Below are 25,669 nucleotides of genomic sequence, written 5' to 3' on the forward strand. Positions count from 1 at the left end.
TTTTAAAACTACAATTCCCATCATGCCTGGACAGCCAAAGCTTTAGCTTTGGCTGTCCAGGCATGATGGGACTTGTAGTTTTGCAACAGCTGGAGGGCCTCAGTTTGACATCCCTGATTTAGACCCTCCATAGACTTTGTTTTTTTGGAGTCAGCTATTGAAGTAACATATTGATTTAGCTGGGTTGTTACACCAAGATGGGAGAATGAACTTTGCTTTTCAAACACTAAATTGTCGTAGATTCTTGTTAAATTGTTAAACAAATATTATAAATCCGGCACTAACCAATAATAACTAACCAAAAAGGTAGAACAAATGTAAGCATTTCATTACTTCACCGCAAACATTGCGACAGCTATGTATCAATGTGATCTAAAAGGTGTGAGAGTACCAGCATTCACACACGTAGTTATGGCTGAGCCAAGCACAGGGGTGGTAGATACACAATAGACAGGCATCAGCTCTCCATTTATACTACCCCTTTCTGTGTTCATTTGATTACTACCTTAAAAGTGTCCATGAGTTTTTCATGGAAGTTGCATTAAAGTCTATGGTAAAATATTCAAAGTGCTACTAGCGTTTTGGTTTCTTTTTGGATGTACCGTATATGACTTGAAAAATGCCAGAAAATAAAATGCATGTTCTCAAGCAGCACACCAGCTTACCCAAAAGGAGGAGAGCTTGCTCTCTGGTGCCACCTATTGGAGACAACTGTCCTATATATCAATATATGATCAATAACAGAGCCCTGAAAGATGACTACAAAGGATCAGCCAAGTCAGAATCTCCCGGGAAGAGTACTTAGAGGTAAGTCTGAGAAGGTAGTGTGTCATGGTGCAATATGTCATCAAATACTGTGTGTGTGGGGGAGGCATCACAATACTAGTGAACATGTATAGGTATGACCCATTCTGATTTTATTCTGAATATTTGTTACACTAGGGTGCTTTCCTTTCAAAACTTCCAGTATTTAAGCCAAAGCATGGATGGTAATATTACTTTATAATACACTCTAAAGCCAGGTTTACACAATGTGAAAATAAGGGCAAAATACGTCCGTATTTGGATAAATACGGCCTGAAATAAACATTGCAACAACTATCCAAATACATCTGTATTTTGCCCCTATATTTACGTTATGTGAACATAGCCTAAATAAGATCCATTTAGGTGAAGTGCAGTGATGAGACTTATGCAGTGAGAGGCATCATGGGAAATGAAGGCAGCATTAGAAAATCATTTTAATGTGAGATCAGGAATAAGTATGGTGGGAAACCCATGCCTGCCACATTAGCTAAAACAGCACAAGGCATACACAAGAACCTTTACATACTGCTTAAAGGGGTTATCCGCTGTAAATCTTTTTCTTTCAAATCCACAGGTTTCAGAAAGTTATATAGATTTGGAATTTCCTTCTATTTAAAAATCGTATTTCCATACTTATCAGCTGCTGTATGTCCTGCAGGAAATGGTGTTTTCTTTTCAATCTGACACAGAGCTCTCTGCCGCCACCTCTGTCCATGTCAGGAACTGTCCAGAGCAGGAGAGGTTTTCTATGGGGATTTGCTGCTGCTCTGGATAGTTCCTGTCTTGGACAGAGGTGTCAGCAGAGAGCACTGTGTCAGACTGAAAAAACATTTACTGCATGACATGCAGCAGCTGATAAGTACTGGAAGACTAGAGATTTTTTTAAATAGAAGGAAATTACAAATCTATATAACTTTCTGATACCAGTAGATTTGAAAGAAAAATATTTTCGATGGATAACCCCTTTAAGAAATGTTTCAAACATGGACCAAATGGCTCAAGAAAGAAAGGGCTGGCAATTTGTTTATGCTGATGATACAGCCTGACAATGGAGCTCATCAGGAACCATTGACTTGGTGGGCAGATTAGTGTCACACACCATGGAGGCTCCACCAGACAGGTAAATCCGCATCATTCCTCTGTATTCTTGCATCACTTCTATTAGCCAAATAGCACAGGATGTTATTTGGGACAAACAGTCCAGAGGACAGAGCCGCACTAATAACGCACGTAAGGACAGCAGAGTCAGGGACAAGTCACGTGCCCTCCCGAGGAGACGTCATCAGCAGGCGACACCGTGCTGCACACATTCCGGGCGGGAGGCGCTCTGCTGCCGGCAGTGATGCGGTCCCTCAGCTACGTGCAGCGCGCTGTGCTGGAGTTCAGCGGGTCGCTGTTCCCGCACGCCTTGTGCCTCGGGGACGCGGACAATGATTCGGTACCGGGAGGGGGCGGGGGTCTGGGGGATGACAATTGGTGCCGCTGCCAGACACTGACCACGCCCCCTCTTCTCTCTACAGCTGAACGAGCTGGTCTTGGGGGACACCTGCGGGAGGCTGCACGTCTACAAGAACGACCACAGCAAGCCCTGGCTGAGCCGCTGCTGCTCCGGCATGGTGGGTCCTGCCGCCCGCACTGCTCTTAGGGCATGCTGGGAGTTGTAGTCGTGTATCACTGATGTATGTGCTAGGCGCAGAAGATCGGGCAGTGTCATATACTGTGCACATACAGACTACAGTGTTATTTAGCGGTTTATGATCTAGTTTTCTCTACATTATTTTATGCCTATGTTATTCTATTTACAAGTAGATAGAACCTTGACCATTGGGAGCCAGCAGGGCTGCAGTGTAAAGCATGATCCCAGCACAGGATGTGATAGCGCTGTATAGTGTGTAGTGGTCATACTGGGTCACTGCAGCTCAGCTCCTATCGAAGGGAATGAGAGCTGAGTAACCAGCACATCAGCTATACAATACATGGAGCTGTCTACTTCCAGCTCTGTGCCTATGTTGGTGCCAGTAGTTGGTCACCCACTGAATAAATCTTCATGGTTAAAAAAAAAAACGAAAAAAAAAAGCAACAACTCAGATATCCTGGGTAATATTGTGTAAGTGACTAAAAGAAAACTCAGTCTCCTTATCATATTATGTCAGAGAAAACAGGTTTTTATTTTGGTGCGTTTACACGTAACAATTATCGTGCAAATTTGCGTGATAACGATCAAATTCGAACGACAATCGTACGGGTAAACGCAGTGAACGATCAAACGACGAACGAGAAATCGTTCATTTTGATCTTGCAACATGTTCTCATCGTCGTTCGCAAAAAATTCGCAGATTGTTCCGTGTAAACAGTCGTTTGCCGATTTAACCAATGTGTCAGATAGGCTTAAGCAATCGCAAAACGAATTTTCCGTACAATGTATCGTTCCGTCTAAACGCTGATCGTTATGGAAAAAGAAAAACACGTTACTCCGACATTGTTAATCGTACGATCGGGCCAATTATCGTCTTGTGTAAACGCAGCATAAGGCTGGGTTCACACTGCGTTTTTGCAATTCGTTTTTTGCAAAAAAAGGGATGAAAAAAACGGATGCATTTGTGTGCATTTGATCCGTTTTTCCATTGACTTCTATTGTAAAAAACGGATCCGTTTTTTTTGACGGACACAAAAACGTAGCTGACACTACTTTTGCGTCCGTTTTTTTTTCCATCCGTTTTTTTTTGCAGAAAACGGATGAAAAAAAACGGAATGCAAAAACGCAGTGTGAACCTAGCCTAACTCATGCAGCTTATTGGAAGTAGAGGTCTAGAGCCCAGGGGTGTTCATCTATCAGGGGAGTGACCCAGGTTCTCTCTTATCCCCAACCTCTGGAGCAATACACCAGATATATATGGTCCTGCTTGAAGTAAAGAGAAGGTGACAATTCTTGAGTTTATTTGCTTTGTATTACATGCTATATGTTGATAGCGCTCCCCAGTGGAAGAAGCTGGAAGTTTAAAATGGTTGTATAGTTTTTCTAAATGTAAATTACTAATGCTGCGTTTACACGGAGCGATAATTTGCCTGATCGTTCGATTACCGATTTCAAAGTAACAATTTTTTTTTTTATCACGATCAGCATTTAGATGGAACGATATATCGTACGGAAAAATCGTTTTGCGATCGCTTAAGCCTATCTCGCACATAGGTTAAATCAGTGAACGACTGTTTACACGGAACGATCTGCAAATTTTTTGCAAACGACCAATCACTTGAGAACATGTTTAAAGATCAAAATGAACTATTTCTTGCTCGTCGCTTGATCATTTGCTGCATTTACACGTACGATTATCGTTCGAATTCGATTGTTATCGTGCAAATTTGCACGATAAATCGTTCCGTGTAAACGCAGCATAAGACTTGCTCATGTCATCGCTCAGAATTCTCCCCTCCTCTCTGCCTAATAGTGATCTGGACACTTATGTTGCATTTACACAGAACGATAATCGTGCAAATTTGCACGATAACGATCGAATTTGAACGATAATTGTACGTGTAAACGCAGCGAACGATCAAGCGATGAGCGAGAAATCATTCATTTTGATCTTTGAACATGTTCTCAAATCGTTGTTGGTCGTTCGGAAAAAATTCACAGATCGTTCTATGTAAACAGTTGTTCACCGATTTAACCTATGTGCGAGATAGTCTTAAACGGTTGCAAAACGATTTTTCCGTACGATATATCGTTCCGTTTAAACTCTGATCATTATTAAAAAAAAAAAACGTTACTTCGAAATTGTTAATCGTACGATCGGGCGAATTATCACGCCGTGTAAACGCAGCATTAGTCAAATGTATACTGTTTCTGTTTTTCAGCTGACCTGTGTAGGTGTTGGTGATGTGTGCAATAAAGGAAAGGTAAGTATAAATTCTGGGGATGGTCAATTACTTTTATATTTCACTGTGTGCTCAGATGCCATTTTTTTTAACCGTTTAAAGGGCTACTCTGGCATAAAAAAAGAAAGAAAAAAACAGATCGCAGTGCCCATAGGAAGACAAAATTTTAAGTTAGCTAGACTTACAATTTTAAGCTAGACTTAAAATTTGTAAGCTAGACTTACAAACCCTGGCCTGCTGCAGCTCCTGCTCTACTTCTTTTTGTGCTCCGATGCTCATGTCTTCTATCTGCTTCAGAGACAAGGGATTGGAGCAGGGCCTGCCAGCTGTGTCTTGGCCAGTGATTGGCTGAGCGGGCATGTCCTACTCCAAGCTTTATTCTTGGAAGCAGTGGATGACTGGAAGTGGAATGGCAACTGCAGTGGAATCCAAAAACCTGGTAAAGGCCCATATTATACCCCAGGTAGCTGAGACATTGCATAGTTCTATTACAAGGTATTCTTCACAAGTAAAAAAACAGTAGCAAAACTCACAGATTCACTGTGCATAGCCTTTATTTGTTACAGTGTGTCAGTGCAGGGAGTGGCAGGTGTATTCCTGGCAAGAACCATTTCATGCTAATCAGCACTTAATGCAGCCAGGAAAATTCTTGACCTGGATGAAGTGCTAATTAGCACAAAATACTGTAGCTGTTGCCAGGAGTGGTTGGGGAGTGAAGTGCTTAGCTAAGCCCCTCTTTACTTCTTTTAGGGATCCATAAGGGTCTGAACACCCAGACCCTGAGTGGTCAAACTTTTTTGTATGTCAAAAGTTTCTTTTTAGTGACAATTATGTTACAACTGTATGTATCACTTTTTTTTTTTTTCTTCTCTGTAAGAATTTTGTGGTGGCAGTAAGTGCAGAGGGCTGGTTTCATCTCTTTGATCTTAGCTCAAAATTGGATGTCCCATGTGACCTTACAATGGGAGAAGAACAGAAAGCTACATACACTCAGCATTTACCTGCAAATACTAAGCTTGCCCTGATAAGCGATATAGGTAAGAGCTAAAAGGTCTGTCACCCGCCATTCACTGGTTGATATGTTTTGAGTAGTAATCGCACATTTGTCTATTTAGACTGTTAGACTGTGTTCACACATTGTGGTTTGGTGCACTTTTGCAGCGAGTAAACTCTTCAAAATTTCAGCAGTACTGCACTGTGTAAAAGCACCCTTAGAGCATAGGTTGGAGAGCACTCACGCATGATTTCATCTTGGGCTGTGTAGTTGAAAGTAAAGCCTTCTGGATGTCAATCAAGCAGTTAGAGGCAGATAAAAGTTTGCACGGGGCATTGCAGGCAAGCCATGAGATTTTCATAGCTGGGCTTTTATATCCAGAGGGAACATCCCCTGGGCTTTTGGAGATGATTTCCATAATAGTAAAAAGACCACCATCTCAGCAGTGGAGGGCTCAATCTGTAAAAGTAAGTTATGCATAAAAATCAGACTGAGAAACCATATACAACCAAGCACTTAGTTTAACCACCTTGACAGGTCTGCTTTAAAAGGAACCAATCACTGCTAAATCAGCATACAGCTATGCATATTGTGTCAGAAAGCCCCCAGTGCTGTTCCCAAACATGTAAGTGATCGCTAACAGCTATCCTCCTAGCCCATGAAAATTTCCTTCGCTGTATTAATTTATGTAGGCTTTAGGGTGTTCCTCCAGCACCAAAGTAGTCATGGCTGGTGCACAAATCCTGTGTAAGCACTCCTTTCTGGGGTCTTGCTAGCAGTGATTTGTTCCCTTAAGGGTACAAACATACACAGCAGATACGCAGCAGATTTGATACTGTGTTCAGTTATTTAGATCTAATCTGCTGCGTATCTACTGCGTATCGCAGCAGTAAATACGCAGCGTATAAGCTGTGTGTGTTTGTACCCTTAAAGGAGTTATCTGAGGAGCAGAAATAGTCCTACTTGTTCTGCTCTATTTCTTCCCACTGGCTGTCTCAGAAGTATACCTTTCCAAGACGACAGAGGGGATTTTTGGTGTATGTCGGGAGCATTATATGCAGATGAAATCATGTCTACACGCAATGTCCAATAGCTGCCCGATGTCGTTGCAATATTGAACATTGCATGCAAGTTCTCTTATCCTTATCTGTAAGTTCTGAGATGGCCAGGGGGAGGAAGTAGATTGCCAAGGAGCAGAAAAGGAAGGACCTCGAGGTTGTGTCTCCACATATGCATTTAGAGTGCATTTTGAATGGCATGGAAGCTATGCCCCAATTTCTCCCCAAGACCTGTGCAATGCTACTGCGCAGCTATTAGGGGAGAAATGGGGGGGGGGTGTCTCACCACAACCAGAATGCATATGTAGAAGCACAGCCTAAATGCGTGGGTGCAGACTTTTACCACATTAAGGGGGTTATCCAGGGCTACAAAAACATGGCCCTACTCTTGTCTCCAGGTCAGGTGTGGTTTGCAATTAAGCTCCATTTACTGAAGATGAAAACAGCGCGGAGAAGAAGCCTGGACAGGTAATGTATGATGCTGCAAGGACATCGGTAACTATGTCCTTGCAGCCCTCGATCAATGATCATCGGGCCGTGGAATAGGCCCAGTAAACGAGCGGCGATCTAGCAGATCGCCGCTCGTTTACATCGTTGATCGGGCCCTCCTCGGCCCGTGGAATAGGACCCTTATAAAGCGATCAACGATTTCTCGTTCGATCGTTAATCGTTAACTGCATTTCAACCGAACGATTATCATTTTGATTCGAACGATTTAACGATAGTCTGAACGATAATCGTCCGGTGGAATAGGGCACTAAGGTTTTTTTTGCTTTGTAAAGAAAGTGTTCACCATTTGGCTTCATAGAAGGACAACATAGAGTATTAACAGACTATGAACAGAATTCTGTATCACTTACATCATTCTGTGCAGCCGATCCTCTGATAAACTGGAGAACAAGTGCTGTGCCACAGTGCACCCTTGTCTATGGGCTCTGATTGACAGCTGTCTGCTTATACACAGTATAGGACTAATGTTAAGCGCTTGGGGATATTCATAAGGATAGCTTTATAAATATTTTTTTATCTATTATTCTGCAGTTAACTTTTCATTTTAGATGGAGATGGCCGCTGTGAGTTAGTTTTAGGATACACAGACCGTGTAGTCCGAGCATTTCGTTGGGAGAGTCCCCCAGATGCTGATCTGTCCTGTGGGCAGCTTGTTCCTCTAAAGAAATGGTTGCTGGAGGGACAGGTAAACTATGTGTAATACAGTTATGTACTTGCTGATAATCCACATGGCCAGCACTGATGTATTCATGTATACATGACTCCTGTACATAGTGCCATCAGTGTGTGTATATAAATAGATATAATCTATATTAAGCCACATGCATCCCCTCACACGCATAAAAGGGAAATAAAAAGTGGTCCTACGAGGGGTGGTCTTCTAAGTTTCACATGTATTGAATAAACACACTTTCACAGATATATGGAGACCATGCAGTCTTATTGATCTGGGCTGTGATGATAAACCAGTGGCAGGGGGCCTTTGGCCCCTCACCACTGCACTAAACATTTATCATAGTTCTCTCAAAGTAAAAGCGGTCTCTGTCATGTCTGCTGCCTGTGGTTGAGTCAGGTGACGCACTGCGGCCACATATGGGGGATTTCTAGAATCATTGCAATAAGGGGAATCAATAGTGAGTGGTATTTCTCAGTTAGTAATTGCTGTGTTAGAGGAAAAAAATAATTTAAATAGAATATCTGCCAAAAAAATGAAAATGTTAAATTTCCCCTCCAACTTGCTTAAATTTCTGTGAAACACCTAAAGGGTTAATAAACTTGTTAATGTTACTTTGCATACTTTGAGGGGTGCAGTTTTTACAGTGGAGGGATTTATGGGGGTAACTAACATACAGGCCTCACAAATCCACTTCAGAACTGAACTGGTCCCTAATAAAATTAGAAGTGAAATTTTCATGAAAATTGAGAAATGGCTGCAAAACTTTGAAGTCCTCTAACATCCTATCAAGTAAAAGGAAGTTCACCAAATGACGTCACCATAGTAGACATGTTGTAGATGTTGCAGTAATAATTAGTTCATGTGGCATGATTATCTTTCTTAAGAAAAGAGAATTTTGAATATAAAGAAATGAAAATTTTTCCAAAAAAAACTACTGAGTATATCAACCAAAGTATACCACAGACATAAAGAGGAATATGTCACAAAAAAAACAGAATAACCCTGATACTTAAAAGCATCGCAGACTTAACTCTTCCTAAAGAGAGACAGGTCAGATTTGAAAAATAGGCCCTGGGCATTAAAGGGAACCTGTCACCGGGGACGCGGGCACAGAGCCCGCCCAACCCGCTGGTTCAGCCCCTGGATACTTACCCTTTCCGACGAGTCCCGTTCCTGGAGCCGAAGATACATGAACATGTTCATTCTTCAGCGCGGACAGGGCAGGAGCCCGCACCTCCCATAGACTCCCATTATGAGCGGGAGGCTAACGGCACTCCGCAGCGGACAATTCCGTTGCGGAATTCCGCTACCTTTCCTCAGTGGGAACGGGGCCTAAAAGCAAGGCAGACCTGGCATCTTGTTTTTGCTGTTCATAAATGAGACGGCGTATAACTTTTATTTAGCAACTTTATTGGCAACTATGCTGAGAGGGTTAGCAGCTTAATATTAGTTTGACTTTTATCCACTGCAGGTTGACAGTCTTTCTGTAAACCCTGGTGCAGATGGCATCCCTGAGTTAATGGTGTCCCAGCCGGGTTGTGGATATGCAATTCTAAAGTGTACCTGGGGTGATGAGTCCATGCTGGGAGCAGAGGGGTCAGGAGCTGCAGAGGCAAGGTAGGTGATGAGTTTTGAGAGATAAAAAGCAAAAGGAACTGGTAAAAACACTGTTGGTAAAATTGTCACATTTGTTGTGTTGAACAGGGAGAACTCTGCTCGAGATGTCATCCTTCACCAGACCTCTGGCCGCATACACAATAAAAATGTTTCCACACACTTGATGGGAAATATCAAGCAAGGTGAGTGTTTTTGGGTAACTGGTTGTGGACAATGTCGTCCCCTGCCACCTTTTTGGTGAACAAGGCAGGTGACGGCAGCTGCATGAAGGAGACTCTCTTAAGGCCTTTTTACACGGGACAATTAGCAAGCATTCCTAGACCTGCTCATTTGGCCGATAATTGGCCTATGTAAAAATGTTTCAGCGATCAGCTGAGGAGTGGGAAAACGCTTGATCCTTGGCTGATCTTATCTTTTGAGCAGACCATTATTTACTAGCTGCACATCTTCCTGTGTAAATGGGATGTGCGGCCAATATGCATTGTTCGTGCAGCCCAGCTGCTCGATTGGTTGTGCCGCATAAAGACACTGCAAGTGAGCACCGATCTTTTTGATGAGCGCTCAATTGCTTCCGCTGACGACTGCCCCATATCGGGCCATCTGAAAGAACCATTAGGTAGCACCAATTTCCTTTACTTCACCCAGAGATAAGACTTCATCTCATGTTGTCTGAAGTAATAGTATCCTATTCCAAACCCAGATGTTAAGTAGGAGGTACCATTCACATTGTCAGTGGACTTTGTGCCCTCAATGATATGCACAACAAGTGCTGTTGGTGTCTGACAAAGCAAGGGATACAATCTGTTGATGAGGAAGGTACTGGTGAGTTCTCTGTTTATTAGCCATTTACTGTTTCCTTATGGGAGAGTACACATAAGTTTTACATACTCTCCCTATACAAATAAAGTTTAAGAAATGCCGTCAGTCAGGTATCTGGTCTCAGATGTAGTGTGTACTTCCACTTAAAGGGGTTACCAGTGCTACAGAAACATGGCCACTTTTGCCCTACTCTTGTCTCCAGGTCAGGTGTAGTTTGCAATTAAGCTTTTACTTTAATGGAACTGAGTTTCAAACACCAACCAATCTGGAGACAAGAGTGTTGCAAAAGTGGCCATGTTTTTGTAGCACTGAATAACCCCTTTAAGATCCCCTGCCTGATCTGAGATTGCCCATGAAGAGACACTACTGCAGGCTGGTGGTGTATCTGCTAAGCTAAATATATGGTACTATCAAAATAGAACTTATGTGATACTCTATAGGTGTCCGACTTCTATCCATCATATCTGACAGGAGATCTAAAGTGCGGTTACAATGTAATGGTAGCTTAATGCAATTAGAAGTATCTAATTTAATTGGCATATGAATGTAAAGTAAATTTTAAGAAAAGCCTATCGAGAATATGCATAACATGGCCAAAATGTGTTTCCTGTCAGGACCTGGTGTTGGAAACAAGGAACCCGGTTTGTTTGCACTTTGCACCCTGGATGGTATGTGGTTTTTTTTGTTGTTTTTTTTTTTGGGGGGGGGGGGGGGGGGATTGTGGAAAATACTGCTGAATACCAGCTTCAATACATAATTATTAAAAAAAAAAAAAGCACACACAAAAAAACTTGTTCATCTTTAAGTCTCAAAATTTTGCTAGGTGTGTAATTGAACACAGACTATAAAAAAACGGGCTATACACTTTTGATAAATGTTGAAAGATCCTGCAAAGACTTTAAAGTAAAATTGTCTAGTCAAAATTGGAGTACAAATTTCTGGCAGAGTTAGTATAACAAGAAGATACTCTGTAACTCTGTACTTGTAGTGCAACTCTCTGCCTGTGAAAACCCTTTAATCCTCTGGTAGATCGTGTCAGAGAGATGTAGCTTTCCCTCTGATGGGCCCCTGTGCTCCAACAACTGTTAATCCTGCGTAGGGCTGGGCGGTATACCGCAAAAATACCGATACCGTCACTGGCGTCGGTTAACCGACCTCAACTTAGCCAGGACGGTATCTGCGGTATTTTTGTATTTTTTTTCTGCTGCTCCTCCACCACTGACATGCCGGCGTCTCTGCACACAGGGACGCCGGCATCAGAGCGGGAGGTGGAGGAGCAGCAGCAGGGCCCAGGTGACAATGCCGCCCGACCCGCCCCCCGCCTGTCCGAGCACCCTCACCCGTCCAGTCCCAGGCCCCGTCCTGCCGCACCTGTCCATCCATGCGCCCACCCGTCAAGTCCGGTCCCGTCCGGCATCCCTGCACACACAGCACATTGACATTGCCCTCACCGGCACCAGTCCCGTCCGAGCCACCCCCCCGGCCGGCGAGCGCTGCACATGTCAATGTGCTGTGTGTGCAGGGACGCCGGACTTGACGGGTGGGCGCATGGATGGACAGGTGCGGCTGGACGGGGCCTGGGACCAGACGGGCGGGGGGCGCGTCGGGCGGCATTGTCACCTGGGCCCTGCTGCTCCTCCACCTCCCGCTCTGATACCGGCGTCCCTGTGCTGTGTGTGCAGTGACGCCGGCATGTCATAGCTGGAGGAGCAGCTGTACCTGTAGTCCCCTCAGTAACAATACAGGGCTGTAACATAGGAGGAATAATGGGCTGCAGCAGGCAGGATAACTTATAGCTGTGTGTGGTATCCTGCCTGCTGCAGCACATCCATTCCTCCTATGTTACAGCCCTGTATTGTTGCTGAGGGGACTACAGGTACCAGCATGCACCTCCCTGTATAGTCATACACCCCTGTGCGCCCTCCCTGTATAGTCATACACCCCTGTCTGCCATCCCTGTATAGTCATACACCCCCGTCCACCCTAACTGTATAGTCATACACCCCTCTGCCCCCTCCCTGTATAGTCATACACCCCTGTCTGCTATCCCTGTATAGTCATACACCCCTATCCGCCCCCCCCTGTATAGTCATGCCCCCCCTGTATAGTCATACACCCCTATCCGTCCCCTGTATAGTTAAACACCGCTATCCGCCCCCTGTATATAGTCATACACCCCTATCCGCCCCCTGTATATAGTCATACACCCCTATCCGCCCCCTGTATATAGTCATACACCCCTATCCGCCCCCTGTATATAGTCATACACCCCTATCCGCCCCCCCTGTATAGTCATACACCCCTATCCGCCCCCCCTGTATAGTCATACACCCCTATCCGCCCCCCCTGTATAGTCATACACCCCCGTCCGCCATCCCTGTATAGTCATACACCCCTATCCCCCAGTATAGTCATACACCCCTGTCTGCCATCCCTGTATAGTCATACACCCCTATCTGTACCCCCTGTATAGTCATACACCCCTATCTGCCCCCCCTGTATAGTCATACACCCCTATCTGCCCCCCCTGTATAGTCATACACCCCTATCCGCCCCCTATCCCTATGTGCTGCCTGTATAGTCCTGTAACCCGATCCCAACCTCCTGTATAGTAATACACCCCAATCCATCCCCCCCATATAGTCATACACACCTATCCCTCTGTGACCTGTGTATACCCTGTAGAGGGTGTATACCTGTATATACACATGTCCAGGTCTCTGCTGAGACCCCCTAATAATGACAAATAATAATAATGATAATAGACTAACCATGGGTTGCTGCTCAGTGAGTTCTTTTTAACTTTTTTTTAATCAAAATATCGCCAGTTTGGCACGGCAAGTGGGTGTGGTTTGCAAAAGGGGTGTGTCATAATTATCGTTCAATTATCGTTACGGCGGCTACATGTGCGATAAACCGCGATATTGATTTAGGCCAATATCGCCCAGCCCTAATCCTGCGTCTCTTGTTTGATAGACAGGACAGACAGGGTTGGGTTTGCAGCACAAGCCCTTAAGAACTCTCACACATGCCTTGTGCGATGCACAAGCAGTGAGCTTGCCGGCTTTTGGACCGGCCTCACTGCTCAACAATTTGGTATTGTGCATGTGTGAGTTTTCATCAAGGTTCGGGACTGCAAGCCGCACCTTGTCTGTCCTGCTCATCAAACAAGAGAGACAATGGAGAGCTGTTGCAGCACAGGGGCCCCGCCTCTTTGACACTTGTCACCAGGGGATAAAAGTGTTTTTTATAGGCACAGGCAGCTACACTGCAGGTACTGAATGGCTTGTATTATCACCTATATGTCTACCAGCAGTTTGTACTCCAATTCTGACCTCACAGATTTACTTTAAGAGGCAGCTCAACTGGATCAGACCTATTAGATTTCAGCATATCTGACTGTGTGTGTGTGTGGTTTTTTTTTATAGGTTATAAGTGTTTTCAGTTGATAGTGAAATAGCTAATTATATATCCTAATCTGGGGCAGTAAACATGCATGTGTGAAGAGTCGGAGGGTTTGTGGGGCCCTTTTACGTATATGGCAGTATTCTCATGTAGCACAGTTATTTTGCTGGCTATGATTAGAACTTGATTTGACCTGTGACAGTTTCTTTTGACTGGATTTATTCTGCTTTTTTTTCTTAAATTTTCATTTTGTCATTGTATCTCTCTAGGCACACTAAAGCTCATGCAGGGATCTGACAGGCTCTTATGGTCAGTTCAGGTTGATCATCAGCTCTTTGCTTTGGAGAAGCTTGATGTAACGGTGAGCCAGTGCCTATATTGTACAAAAATGATCACTATAAAATGACTTATCTGTCCCTGTCTACAGTGTTTGTGGGGGGCGGGGTCACTATTTCATCTACCTTGTCTGCAAACACACAAGAAGGACAGTGGCCTAAATTTATCAACTTGGATTTACTTTATTTTTGGCTTTAACTGTGCCATGCTTAAAAGAGAAATTCAGCGACAATTTTCATTAAGGTATTGTATTGCCCCCCAAAAGTTATACAAATTACCAATATACACTTATTACGGGAAATGCTTATAAAGTGCTTTTTCCCTGCACTTACTACTGCATCAAGGCTTCACTTCCTGGATAACATGGTGATGTCACGATCCGACTCCCAGAGCTGTGCGGGCTGTGGCTGCTGGAGAGGATGATGGCAGAGGGATGCTCAGTGTCCCTCCAGTGCCCTGTGTCCCTCAGTGTCCCCCTGCCATCATCCTCTCCAGCAGCCACAGCCCGCACAGCTCTGGGAGTGGGGTCGTGACATCACCATGTTATCCATGAAGTGAAGCCTTGATGCAGTGGTAAGTGCAGGGAAAAAAAAGCACTTTATAAGCATTTCCCGTAATAAGTGTTTATTGGTAATTTGTATAACTTTTTTTTTTTTTGGGGGGGGGGGCAATACAATACTTTAATAAAATTTTTTTGCAGGATTTCTCCTTTAACCCCTAGACGACCCAGGGCGTATAGTTACGCCATGGAAGTCTGTCCCCAGACGACCTAGGGCGTAACTGTACGCCCTGGGTATTTCTCCCGCTATGACGCGCGCTCCGGAGCGGAGCGCGCTTCATAGGAGGTGGGGGCCGGCTGCAGTGAGCAGCCAGGACCTTCCCGGTAATGACACGCTGCAGCGATCGCGCTGCCGCGTGTCATTAACTCCTTAAACGCCGCGATCACGGCGTTTAAGTGTAAGCGGCGCGACCACGGCGTTTAAGTGTGCCAGGGGGAGTCCCCTGTCACTTACCGATCGGTACCCCCCACAGTGTGACTGCGGCACAGGCAGGCTCAATGAGCAGATCGCCGATAACACTGATCAATGCTATGCCTATGGCATAGCAATCATCAGTGTAGAAATCCAAGTAGTGAATGTAGAAGTCCCCCAAAGGGACTTCAAATGTGTAAAAAAAAAAAAAAAGTTCAAAACACTAACACACTACCCCAAAACCCCTCCCCCAATAAAAGTTGAAATCACCCCCCTTTCCCATTATATAAATAAAACATATAAAAATAAACAAATAAACATATAATATACCGTAGCGTGCGTAATTGTCCGATCTATTAAAATATAACAAGCGTCATTGCGAACGGTAAACGGCGTACACGAAAAGAGGGAAAGAAGTGCGCGGATTACCTATTTTATGTTACATTATATATAAAAAAAATTAATGAAAAGTGATCAAAACGTCCGATCTTCACAAATATGGTATTAATAAAAACTAGAGATCATGGCGGAAAAAATGACACCACATACAGCCCCGTAGGTGAAAAAATAAAACCGTTATAAGCGTCACAATAGTCCCATTTTATTTATAATTAATTGCCAAAAAAAAGGATTTCATTTTAAAAAAATATATATAACATTAGAGAATCTGTGTAAACCTGCATATGGTTGTGTTCAGGCTGGCCTATAGAATAATTGCATCATGTCGCTTTTACCATATAGTGCATTACGTAGACACAAGAACCCCCCAAACGTTACCATATTGCATTCTTTTTTGCGATTTCACCAATTTATATCTTCATAAATAATATATTTGGAATTCCATAATACATGTTATGGTAAAATGAATGACGCCATTACACAGTACAACTATTCCTGTAACAAATAAGCCCTTACATGGCCTTGTAGATAAAAAACTGAAAGTGCTAGAGCTCTTAGAAGGGGAGGAGGGAAAAACGAAAACACTAAGATTAAAATTTGCGCGGTCCACTGGGTCATTTTGGGCCTGGTCCTCAAAGGGTTAAGGGTCTCTTACTAGCATTACTATAAACTATCTTCGGCCAATAATCAGCCTGTATGAAAGTGACAGAACACAACCAATCTTCGACAGATCATGCTTTTTGAGCCTGTTTCAAAATTTTTTGCTATCTGTCCCACATCTCCCTGTGTAAACAGTTTTATGTGTGCCCAATATCAATAAAGAGAAACTGACTGCACAGATATGCATACTTACAGAACCTTACTATAGTTAGCACTGCTTGCAATTTGGCATCTTGCTTTCCTGTCCAGCTCTGGCCACTGCTGTTTCTTCAGGCCTTGCCCCTCCCGAATAATTGACAGCTGGAGCCTGATGATTCAGCTGGTGGTCGGAGGAATGGAGATCTGGGTGCCAGATCACATGCAGCACGGATGGTAACTAAACACTGCTTGTGATCTGAAAACTCACAGCACAGATATATACCTATCAAATTGTTGTGCCGTGTAAAGGCACTGCAAACGAGCGTCAATATCGCTGATCAGTTTACGCCTGACAAGTCTTTAGTTTTAAAAGGACCTTTAGATGCCCTTTGTATGCAGTGTGGCATGTTTGTCTAAAAATAAGTGTTTTGGACACTGTTTGTTCCGCATTCATCAAGAGGCATGGCTTCATGGTGGGAGCGTGGCCTCAAGGGAAGCAGCATGCCCTAAAATGTGACACGCCAACATTGAGGGACATATTTTTTTCTAAGACAACCTCAGGCTAGTATAAAAGCTAGACAGTTACAGAACTATTTACCAGATTTTTCAAATAGCAACAGTGCTATATTTGCCTCATCCTTAAAGAGGTAGTGCGGCGCTAAACAATTATTCACTAAATAACACACATTACAAAGTTATACAACTTTGTAATGTATGTTATGTTAGTGAATCACCCCCTTCCCCGTGTTTCCACCCACCCACACTAGACCCGGAAGTGTAGTGTTCTATACATACCTGCCTCTATCCGACCCCCGTCCGCCATCTTGTGCCATGACGTCATCTTCGGACAGACGTCCGAACCGCTCCGACCGTCCCTAGTTGTATAACTTTGTAATGTGTGTTATTTAGTGAATAATTGTTTAGCGCCGCACTACTCCTTTAAGGCCCTATTCCACGGAACGATTATCGGCCGTATTTGGCCGATATCAGCCGCTACGGACGATAATCGTCCCGTGGAATAGAGTGCAATGATCAGCCGACATCGTTCATGTCGCCTGATCGTTGCAGTCGCTTGTTTTTCAACATGTTGAAAAACAAGCGACTGATATAGCAGCAATCTGCTGCCGTCGCTCCGTTGAGTAGGAGCGTCTGCAGCAGACGCTGCTATATCCTATGGGCTGCCCGGACGATCAGCGATCACCTGGGAAGCCCCCCCGCAGCTCCCCGCCGCCCCTCCCGCACTCACCCGCTCACTGCTGCTGCGTTGAATAGCGGCGGCAGCGAACGGGGAACGAGGAGCAAACGAGCGCTGACAGCGCTCGTTTGCTCCTCTATGATGACCCGTGGAATAGGGCCATTAGGGTCCTTTTACAGGGCCTAACTATTGTTAATGAGATTTCCTAGATGTGCTTTATTTACCTCATAATCAGCCCTTGTAAAAGGGCCAGCAATCAGCTGACAAGCAAGCAAACACTCATTCGTCAGCTGATTTGATCTTTGTCTAAACATGTGCGGCCAATAACTGCATTTAGATGACCGTATAGGTAGGGTCCATTTACACAGAAAGATCATCTGACAGATTATCTGCCAAAAATTGCTTTAAATCTTTGACAGATAATCTTTGGGTGGGTGCACACTGAGGAATTCTCACGGATAAATTCCACGAAAGTCCGTCGCCTGTATGCGCGCACGGCCGCGCGCCTTTCCGCCAGCTCCATAGACACCATTCTATGGGCCGACTGATTCCGCATTCCGGCGAAAGAATTGACATGAATGTGGAATCTGCCCGTGCATAAAATGGTGTCTATGGCACGGGCGGAGAGGTGGGCGGCCGTGTGCGCGTACAGCCGACTGAATTCCGCGGAATTTATCTGCTAGAATTCCTCAGTGTGAACCCACCCTTTCTGTGTAAATGAAACTTTAATCCTGCCTTGTATAGGAACTGCACCTGAACACTGATGCACCATGCATGGAGGCCATGTAGAAGTATTACCTATAGTTATTTCCTGCTTTTCAGTATATGCAAGTAAAGATCAACTAAGATTATGTACTTTCTCTTTTCCTTCAGGGCAATGGACAAGAAGAAGTTGTGGCCTGTGCATGGGATGGGCAAACATACATCATTGATCACAATCGCACAGTCCTTCGATTCCAGGTTGATGAAAATGTCAGTGCGTTCTGTGCTGGTAGGTTAAAGGTAGTACAGTATAGAATAGATATTTGGAAACCCTTGAATCCTCCTAAATTTTTTCTTACATGTCTTAATATTCTCACTAGGACTATATGCCTGCAGGGGTAACCAGAATAGTCCTTGTTTGGTTTATGTCGGTTTCAATCAGAAAATTTATGTATATTGGTCCATAACACTGGAAAGGATAGAATCCTCTAACCTTCTGCGTGTATTGGAGGAAAATGAGGAATTCACATCCCTTCTTAGTAAATTACATATAGGTAAGTGAACCTTTATCTGTGGCATGTAAAGAAATATTTTGGGCTTACATCAGCTTCTTTTATGGGGTGATGAGATCTAGAAAATGTTTTTTTGTTGTTTTTTTTTTTTGTAGCGACACTGGCAGATGAATCCTGTGTTGTTGTTGTTTTTTTTTTTTTTTTTTTTTTTTTTAAGAACACAGTAGGTGCACTCTTTTATAAAGGGGTGATACAGTCTGCCAATACTAACCCACATGAGTACCATGCTCCCCTCGAACAACTAATTTGTGGGTTTATCAGGAGACAGAACCCACTAATGTAATATTGATAGCTTGTACTGAGGATAAGACATGAGTTTTTACTAGCTGGATACCCTGTGTTGAAATTCGAAATCTATGCAAAAATAGTAGTATGACATTTCAGATTGTCACATTGGTCAAGCTCATGTCTTTAGTCCATCACAAATGTAAGGCATGTGGCATAAGGGGCAAAATTGTTTCAGGTTAAAGGACACCAGCTTGTGACCTTCTGTGATCTAATAGGTTACTTTTATAGTGGCTCTGTCAGCAGTCTGTATAATATGGAAATGTTACTAAAGTGCCATAGGGGGGTGTTCCCAAGCGCAGCAAGAGCCCAGGGTCTTGCCTACCCTCCGTGGTGAATGAGTGGAGATGGGTTGGCTAACCCTTGGCACATGCAGATGGGAACGACCCCTGGGCACTTGAGCCTCATTTACATATTAATCTGTCTACTGCAGTGCAGAGTCAGGGTCCTATTACACTGAGCGATTTTTAACGATAAACGATCGCAAAGAGATTATCGTTAACCTGAAATCGTTCACTGTATTACACAGAACGATAATCGTTAGTTACGATCGTTATTGCGATCGTTACTATGATCATTTATTCCTTCTGATCCCAGAAAAACAATGAACAATGTGCAATTACACTGCACTATTAGTGAAAAAATGCGGAACTTGAACGAACGTGGAATTACAGCGAACGATTACCGATAATTTTAGGTTTGTTTAATGAAATTGTTTAAATTCGAACGATTTAACGATTTTTCGCACGATAATCGTCCTGTGTAATAGGGCCCATAGTCAGCAATCTTTGTTGTCTACAAAAATAATGCTACACCTACTTTAGTTTTTGGTCAACTTTCTTAGAATCCATTCTGCTAAACATTTATGTTCATATTAGGGTATGCTTGTTTTGTGTTTCAGATGTTAATGATGTCTCGGCTGTACGGGATCTCATCCATCAAACCTTCTATTGTTCTAATGGAAAATATAAGGACTCTTCTGAGAAGGAGACCACACAGACAATGGGACTTTGATTTCTGGGCCACTATGTAGTTATCATTGGCTGTGTGCCTTGTCTACAGGCATAGAATGATACTTAATCACTTGTAATGATTAGCCATACATAATCTGACAATGTGGACCTGTGGCCTTTCTGTATGTTTTTGTATGGCAAGAATTCTGTTTTTATTCTGTGAAGTCATTTGGTCTTCGCTGAAGAGTTGATGGGAGGCATTGCTTCATAAACGTGCTATAGGATGGCGGTATCCATGGCTATAGGATGGCGGTATACATGGCTATAGGATGGCGGTTTATTGAAGTATGTACATCCAATAAAATACGAACATACACGTCCAGTGATACATGTAATAAAAGAAAGATAACATACATCATAGATAAATCCTAAACAGTCTGCTGGAAACTTCCAATAGAATGGAAAATGGCTGGAACTTGGTCAGTCCAACTCTTCTCTCAAAAGGACCAATCATAGCATAAACAATTGGGTATAGAAAACGTAATCTTGTAAAATTGCAGTATCTGAAACAAGAAAAGGAAGTATAACATAGGCATATTTACATAGTATCCCTCGCTCTCATGTACTGATTAGGTGAATAATTAGTGGCCGGGGAAGCACACCACAGATCCCAGACCTTGTTAAATTTAGCAGTGCACCCCTTATTTTTGTAAGTAACGAACATATATGGCAACATAGTATTAACTAAGGACTTCCATTTCCGGACAGTCGGTTGTCTGCTGTCCATCCACCGAATTGCTATTGTTTTTCTTGCCAAAAATAAAGCTTCTTTCAGAAATATTCTTTGGTGGTGTGTCCATTTTTCCTAGTCTAGAATACCAAATAGGCATATTTTAGGATCATACGGGACTACCACTTATTTCAGCACCCCCTCCCAAAACTCTCTAATCAGGGGACACACCCATATCATGTGCCAGAAGTCATATCTACTTTGTTGTTTTTATACAATTTTTAAATGATTTTTCAGTTAAGTCATATTCACAGGTTATGCCATAAATCTCTGCACATCCTACCTTTGGAATCAACACCTATGTCAACATTGCATCTGAACCGGGAAGGATTGGAGAGGTGGCCACACTCCATTCCGTTTGGTTGTTACTTTAGCTCCTATAGATTTGCCTATATCTGGTTGCCACCTCCTTAAAGTTGGCAATACAGTCATGGCCAAAAGTTTTGAGAATGATACAAATATATTTTCACATGATCTGCTGCCCTCTGGTTTTTATGTGTGTTTGTCAGATGTTTTTATCACATACAGAAATATAATTGCAATCATAACAAAATCGTAACAAAAGCTTATATTGACAGTTAGAATGAGTTAATGCAGCAAGTCAATATTTGCAGTGTTGACCCTTCTTCAGGACCTCTGCAATTCTCCCTGGCATGCTCTCAATCAACTTCTGGACCAAATCCTGACTGATAGCAGTCCATTCTTGCACAATTAATGCTTGCATTTTGTCAGAATTTGTTGGTTTTTGTTTGTCTACCCGTCTCTTGATGATTGACCACAAGTTCTCAATGGGATTAAGATCTGGGGAGTTTCCAGGCCATGGACCCAGAATCTCTATGCTTTGTTCCCTGAGCCATTTAGTTATCACCTTTGCTTTATGGCAAGGTGCTCCATCATGCTGGAAAAGGCATTGTTGATCGCCAAACTGCTCTTGGACGGTTGGGAGAAGTTGCTCTTGGAGGACATTCTGGTACCATTCTTTATTCATGGCTGTGTTTTTAGTCAAGACTGTGAGAAAGCCGATTCCCTTGGCTGAGAAGCAACCCCACACATGAATGTTTCAGGATGCTTTACAGTTGGCATGAGACGAGACTGGTGGTAGCGCTCACCTCGTCTTCTCCGAATAAGCTGTTTTCCAGATGTCCCAAACAATCGGGAAGGGGATTTATCAGAGAAAATGACTTTACCCCAGTCCTCAGCAGTCCACTCCCTGTACCTTTTGCAGAATATCAGTCTGTCTCTGATGTTTTTTCTGGAGAGAAATGACTTCTTTGCTGCCCTCCTTGAGACCAGGCCTTTCTCCAAGAGTCTCCGCCTCACAGTGCATGCAGATGCACTTACACCTGCCTGCTGCCATTCCTGAGCAAGCTCTGCACTGCTGAACACTCAACTGAAACACTTTTAAGAGACGGTCCTGGCGCTTGCTGGTCTTTCTTGCGCGTGCTGGTCTTTCTTGACCATGGTTAACAGAAGAGAAACAATGATGCCAAGCACCAGCCTCCTTTTAAAGTGTCCAGTGGTGTCATTCCTAATCATGACAGATTGATCTCCAGTCCTGTCATCAACACCCACACCTGTGTTAATGGAGCAATCACTGAAACAATGGTAGCTGGTCCTTTTAAGGCAGGGCTACAATGATGTTGAAATGTGTTTTGGGGGCTAAAGTTCATTTTCTAGGCAAATATTGACTTTGCAAGTAATTGCTGTTAACCTGATCATTCTTTATAACATTCTGGAGTATATGCCAATTGCCATTTTAAAAACTGAAGCAGTAGACTTTGTAAAAATTAATATTTGTATAATTCTCAAAACTTTTGGCCATGACTGTACACTTTTGGCTGTCGGCTATGTTTCCTGCCCGTCCCCACACACGTTCCTGTGTTCTCTACGAAAAGGGGAGGGATAAGCCGTAGCGGGCATATTCATGCCACACCTTATTTCTCCCTGGACAAAGGGGATTGGCTTTGATTTTCCCTCACACCGAAGCCCTGTTACCACCAACATCATCTGTGGATGGTTGTTCAGTAGAGCCTTATACATGTTACAGTAATGTCTGGACAAGCCGCAAGCGGAAGTTACAGTTGACAATAGTCTAAAGTGTATGGGGACCTTAAAGGGGTATTCCCCCCCCCCAAAAAAAAAATTTTTTGCATTAATATGTTGCCCACCCTTAGCTTTCCATCTTTCCAATATCAATGTATTAAGGATTCTACACAGTTTTGCTGTTATCCAGCTGCACTCACCCCCACGGATTGCATAGAATCATCAGACCTCAGTCCAACCCGACACGCTCCCTGCCGGCCCCGACCCTCCGAGACGGCATCACTTGTCCTCAGTCCCAGCACAGTGAAGTGACTGAGAACACTGATGGGGTGGCTGCTCTTAGAGAGGGCAGTAGCGGTCTTGGGCACCACGCATCCCACGCAATTGCATGGGGCCCCCGACATCCAGGGGGGCCCCGCTCTGGTGCCCAAGACTGCTGCTGCTAACTATGTGCGCTCGTAACGAGCGCACATAGTTACATTGGCTCCCTCCCTGTCAGTCACTCTTGTGGCTGCAGGAAGTGTTTCCCCTGCGGTCACAAGAGGCTGCTCTGTGTCTCTGGTGCCGGTGCTCGAGGCGTCACTGGAGCGCCGGTGCCATGACAACGGGAGAGCGGCCTTATGTGACCGCAGGGGAAACACTTTCCGCGGCCACAAGAGGGAAGAGAAGAGGAGAAGCCGGTCCCAGGTGAGTAAAAATGTTTTTTTTTTTGTGTTATATACTATATATAGCATATGTATAGCACACAGTGGGGGCCTATATAAAACGGGAGGAGCGCACAGGGGGGCTATATAAATGGGGGGAGCGCACAGGGGTCTATATAAACGGGGGAGCACACAGGGGGGCTCTATATAAGTGGGGGAGTGCATGAGGCTATATAAACGGGGGGAGCGCACAGGGGGGCTATATAAACGGGAGCACACGGGGCTATATACAAGTGGGGGAGCTCACAGGGGGGCTATATAAGGGGGGAGCACACAGGGGGGCTATATACAAGTGGGGGAGCTCACAGGGAGGCTATATACAAGTGGGGGAGCACACAGGGGGTATATAAAACTGGGGGCAGCACACGGGGGGTATATACAACTGGGGGGAGCACACAGGGGGTATATACAACTGGGAGCAGTACACAGGGGGTCTATATAGTATACTGAGGGAGCACACACGGGGGCTATGTATAACTGGGTGATCACACAGGTCTATATATAACTGCGGGAGCACACAGGGGGGTCTATATACCACTGGGGACAGCACACAAGAGGTATATACTACTGGGGGCAGCACACAAGTGGTATTTACTACTGTCGGCAGCGCACAAGGGGTCTATATAACTGGGGGAACACAGCGGTCTTAATTACATTGGGACTGCACAGAAGTGCCTATATGCCTCACTACTATACTGGGGCACAGAACATACCTAATTATTAAGTGGGAGCACAGGGACACCTTTAATCTGTGGGGGCACAGAGGGGCGTAACTACTATATAGACGTAGAGGGGACCTAACTACTGTATGTGTTGGAGCCTAAAATATTTCTCTGACAGATTCTGGAGGGAAGATTACCAGCCGGGAGAAGACTTCAAGGTGGCTCACGCTGGATGGAGAGAGAAAGAAAAAAAAAAGTAAAAGACGCTGATCAGAGAAGACGCCTCCTGTAAGTCACTGGATGTAACTGCACTCTGTTATAGGGTTTGTAGTAATATCTGGTAATATCTTCCTGTTTTGTTCAGAGCAGTTTTGAGGTGATATGTAATCTCTGTATGGTGGTAGGAGGGTTATAAGAGGACTACTGGGGGGGGGGGCAGCGCATGTCGAGGAGGGGGGCATGGGGGGGCCCCAGACATGACTTTGCTTGGGGCCCCAGAAATGCTAAGACCGCCCCTGAGAGAGGGAGACAGTGATCAGTGCAGCTGTCACTGTCTCCCTCTCTAACAGCAGCCACCCGGTCACCCCCAGCCCAGAGCTCACCCCCAGTGTCCAGAGCCTCCCGGCGCACCGTCCAGCACTCACCCGCAGCACACAGCCCCCCCCCCCATCACCTGTGGCATCCCTCACTCACCCGTGGCATAGCCTCCGCACTCACCCGCGGCACCACCCCCCGGCAAGCTCCCCCCCCTCCCGCAATCGCCCGTGGCAAGCTCCGCCCCCCTCCCCCCCCCGCGATCGCCTGCAACAAGCTTTGCCCCTCGCAATCGCCCGCGGCAAGTTCCGCCCCCCCCGATCGTCCGCAGCAAGCTCCTCCCCCTATCACCAGCGGCACCCGACCCCGCGATCACCGCCCAACCCCTCCACCGCACGATCACCAAGTGGCACCCCCCTTCGTGATCAGCCATGGGGCACCACCTTCATCTGCACCACGCACCATCTTAGCTCTACTACTCGGTCAGTGCCATCTCGGCTCTACTACACCTTCCCCCCAACTCAGCTCTGCTACACCGTCCCCCCCAACTCAGCTCTGCTACACCGTCCCCCCCAACTCAGCTCTGCTACACAGTCATCCACAACTCAGCTCTGCTACACCGTCGTCCCCAACTCAGCTCTGCTACACCGTCGTCCCCAACTCAGCTCTGCTACACCGTCGTCCCCAACTCAGCTCTGCTACACCGTCGTCCCCAACTCAGCTCTGCTACACCGTCGTCCCCAACTCAGCTCTGCTACACCGTCGTCCCCAACTCAGCTCTGCTACACAGTCGTCCCCAACTCAGCTCTGCTACACAGTCGTCCCCAACTCAGCTCTGCTACACCGTCGTCCCCAACTCAGCTCTTCTACACCATCGCCGCCAACTCAGCTCTGCTACATTCACTTCCAACTCAGCTTTGCTACACCGCCATCTCAGCACCGCTACTCCGTCATCCCCAA

The 25,669-nt window shown here is 44.8% G+C and overlaps 1 protein-coding gene across 1 annotated transcript; it reads left to right on the forward strand.

Annotated features, from left to right (window-relative positions):
• Positions 1–2,091: 2,091 nt before the first annotated feature.
• On the forward strand, positions 2,092–20,816 carry ITFG2 (integrin alpha FG-GAP repeat containing 2). The gene is made up of 12 exons (XM_069971166.1): positions 2,092–2,245; positions 2,328–2,423; positions 4,666–4,707; positions 5,564–5,723; positions 7,797–7,933; positions 9,396–9,541; positions 9,629–9,723; positions 10,975–11,028; positions 14,035–14,126; positions 18,338–18,455; positions 18,547–18,720; positions 19,925–20,816. The coding sequence occupies exons 1-12, from the start codon at positions 2,150–2,152 to the stop codon at positions 20,035–20,037; spliced, it is 1,323 nt and encodes a 440-aa protein (XP_069827267.1). The 5' UTR covers positions 2,092–2,149; the 3' UTR covers positions 20,038–20,816.
• The last annotated feature ends 4,853 nt before the right edge of the window (positions 20,817–25,669 follow it).

This window comes from Dendropsophus ebraccatus, chromosome 1 (genome assembly GCF_027789765.1).
Source record: "Dendropsophus ebraccatus isolate aDenEbr1 chromosome 1, aDenEbr1.pat, whole genome shotgun sequence".
NCBI classification, from domain to species: Eukaryota; Metazoa; Chordata; class Amphibia; order Anura; family Hylidae; genus Dendropsophus; species Dendropsophus ebraccatus.

Excerpts from the sequence above, each read along its gene's own strand:
- ITFG2 (XM_069971166.1), top strand. The coding sequence starts at position 2,150 with ATGCGGTCCCTCAGCTACGTGCAGCGCGCTGTGCTGGAGTTCAGCGGG. Across the intron at positions 9,542-9,628 it reads TCAGGAGCTGCAGAGGCAAG|GGAGAACTCTGCTCGAGATG; the intron begins GTAGGTGATGAG and ends TGTGTTGAACAG. Across the intron at positions 9,724-10,974 it reads GATGGGAAATATCAAGCAAG|GACCTGGTGTTGGAAACAAG; the intron begins GTGAGTGTTTTT and ends GTTTCCTGTCAG.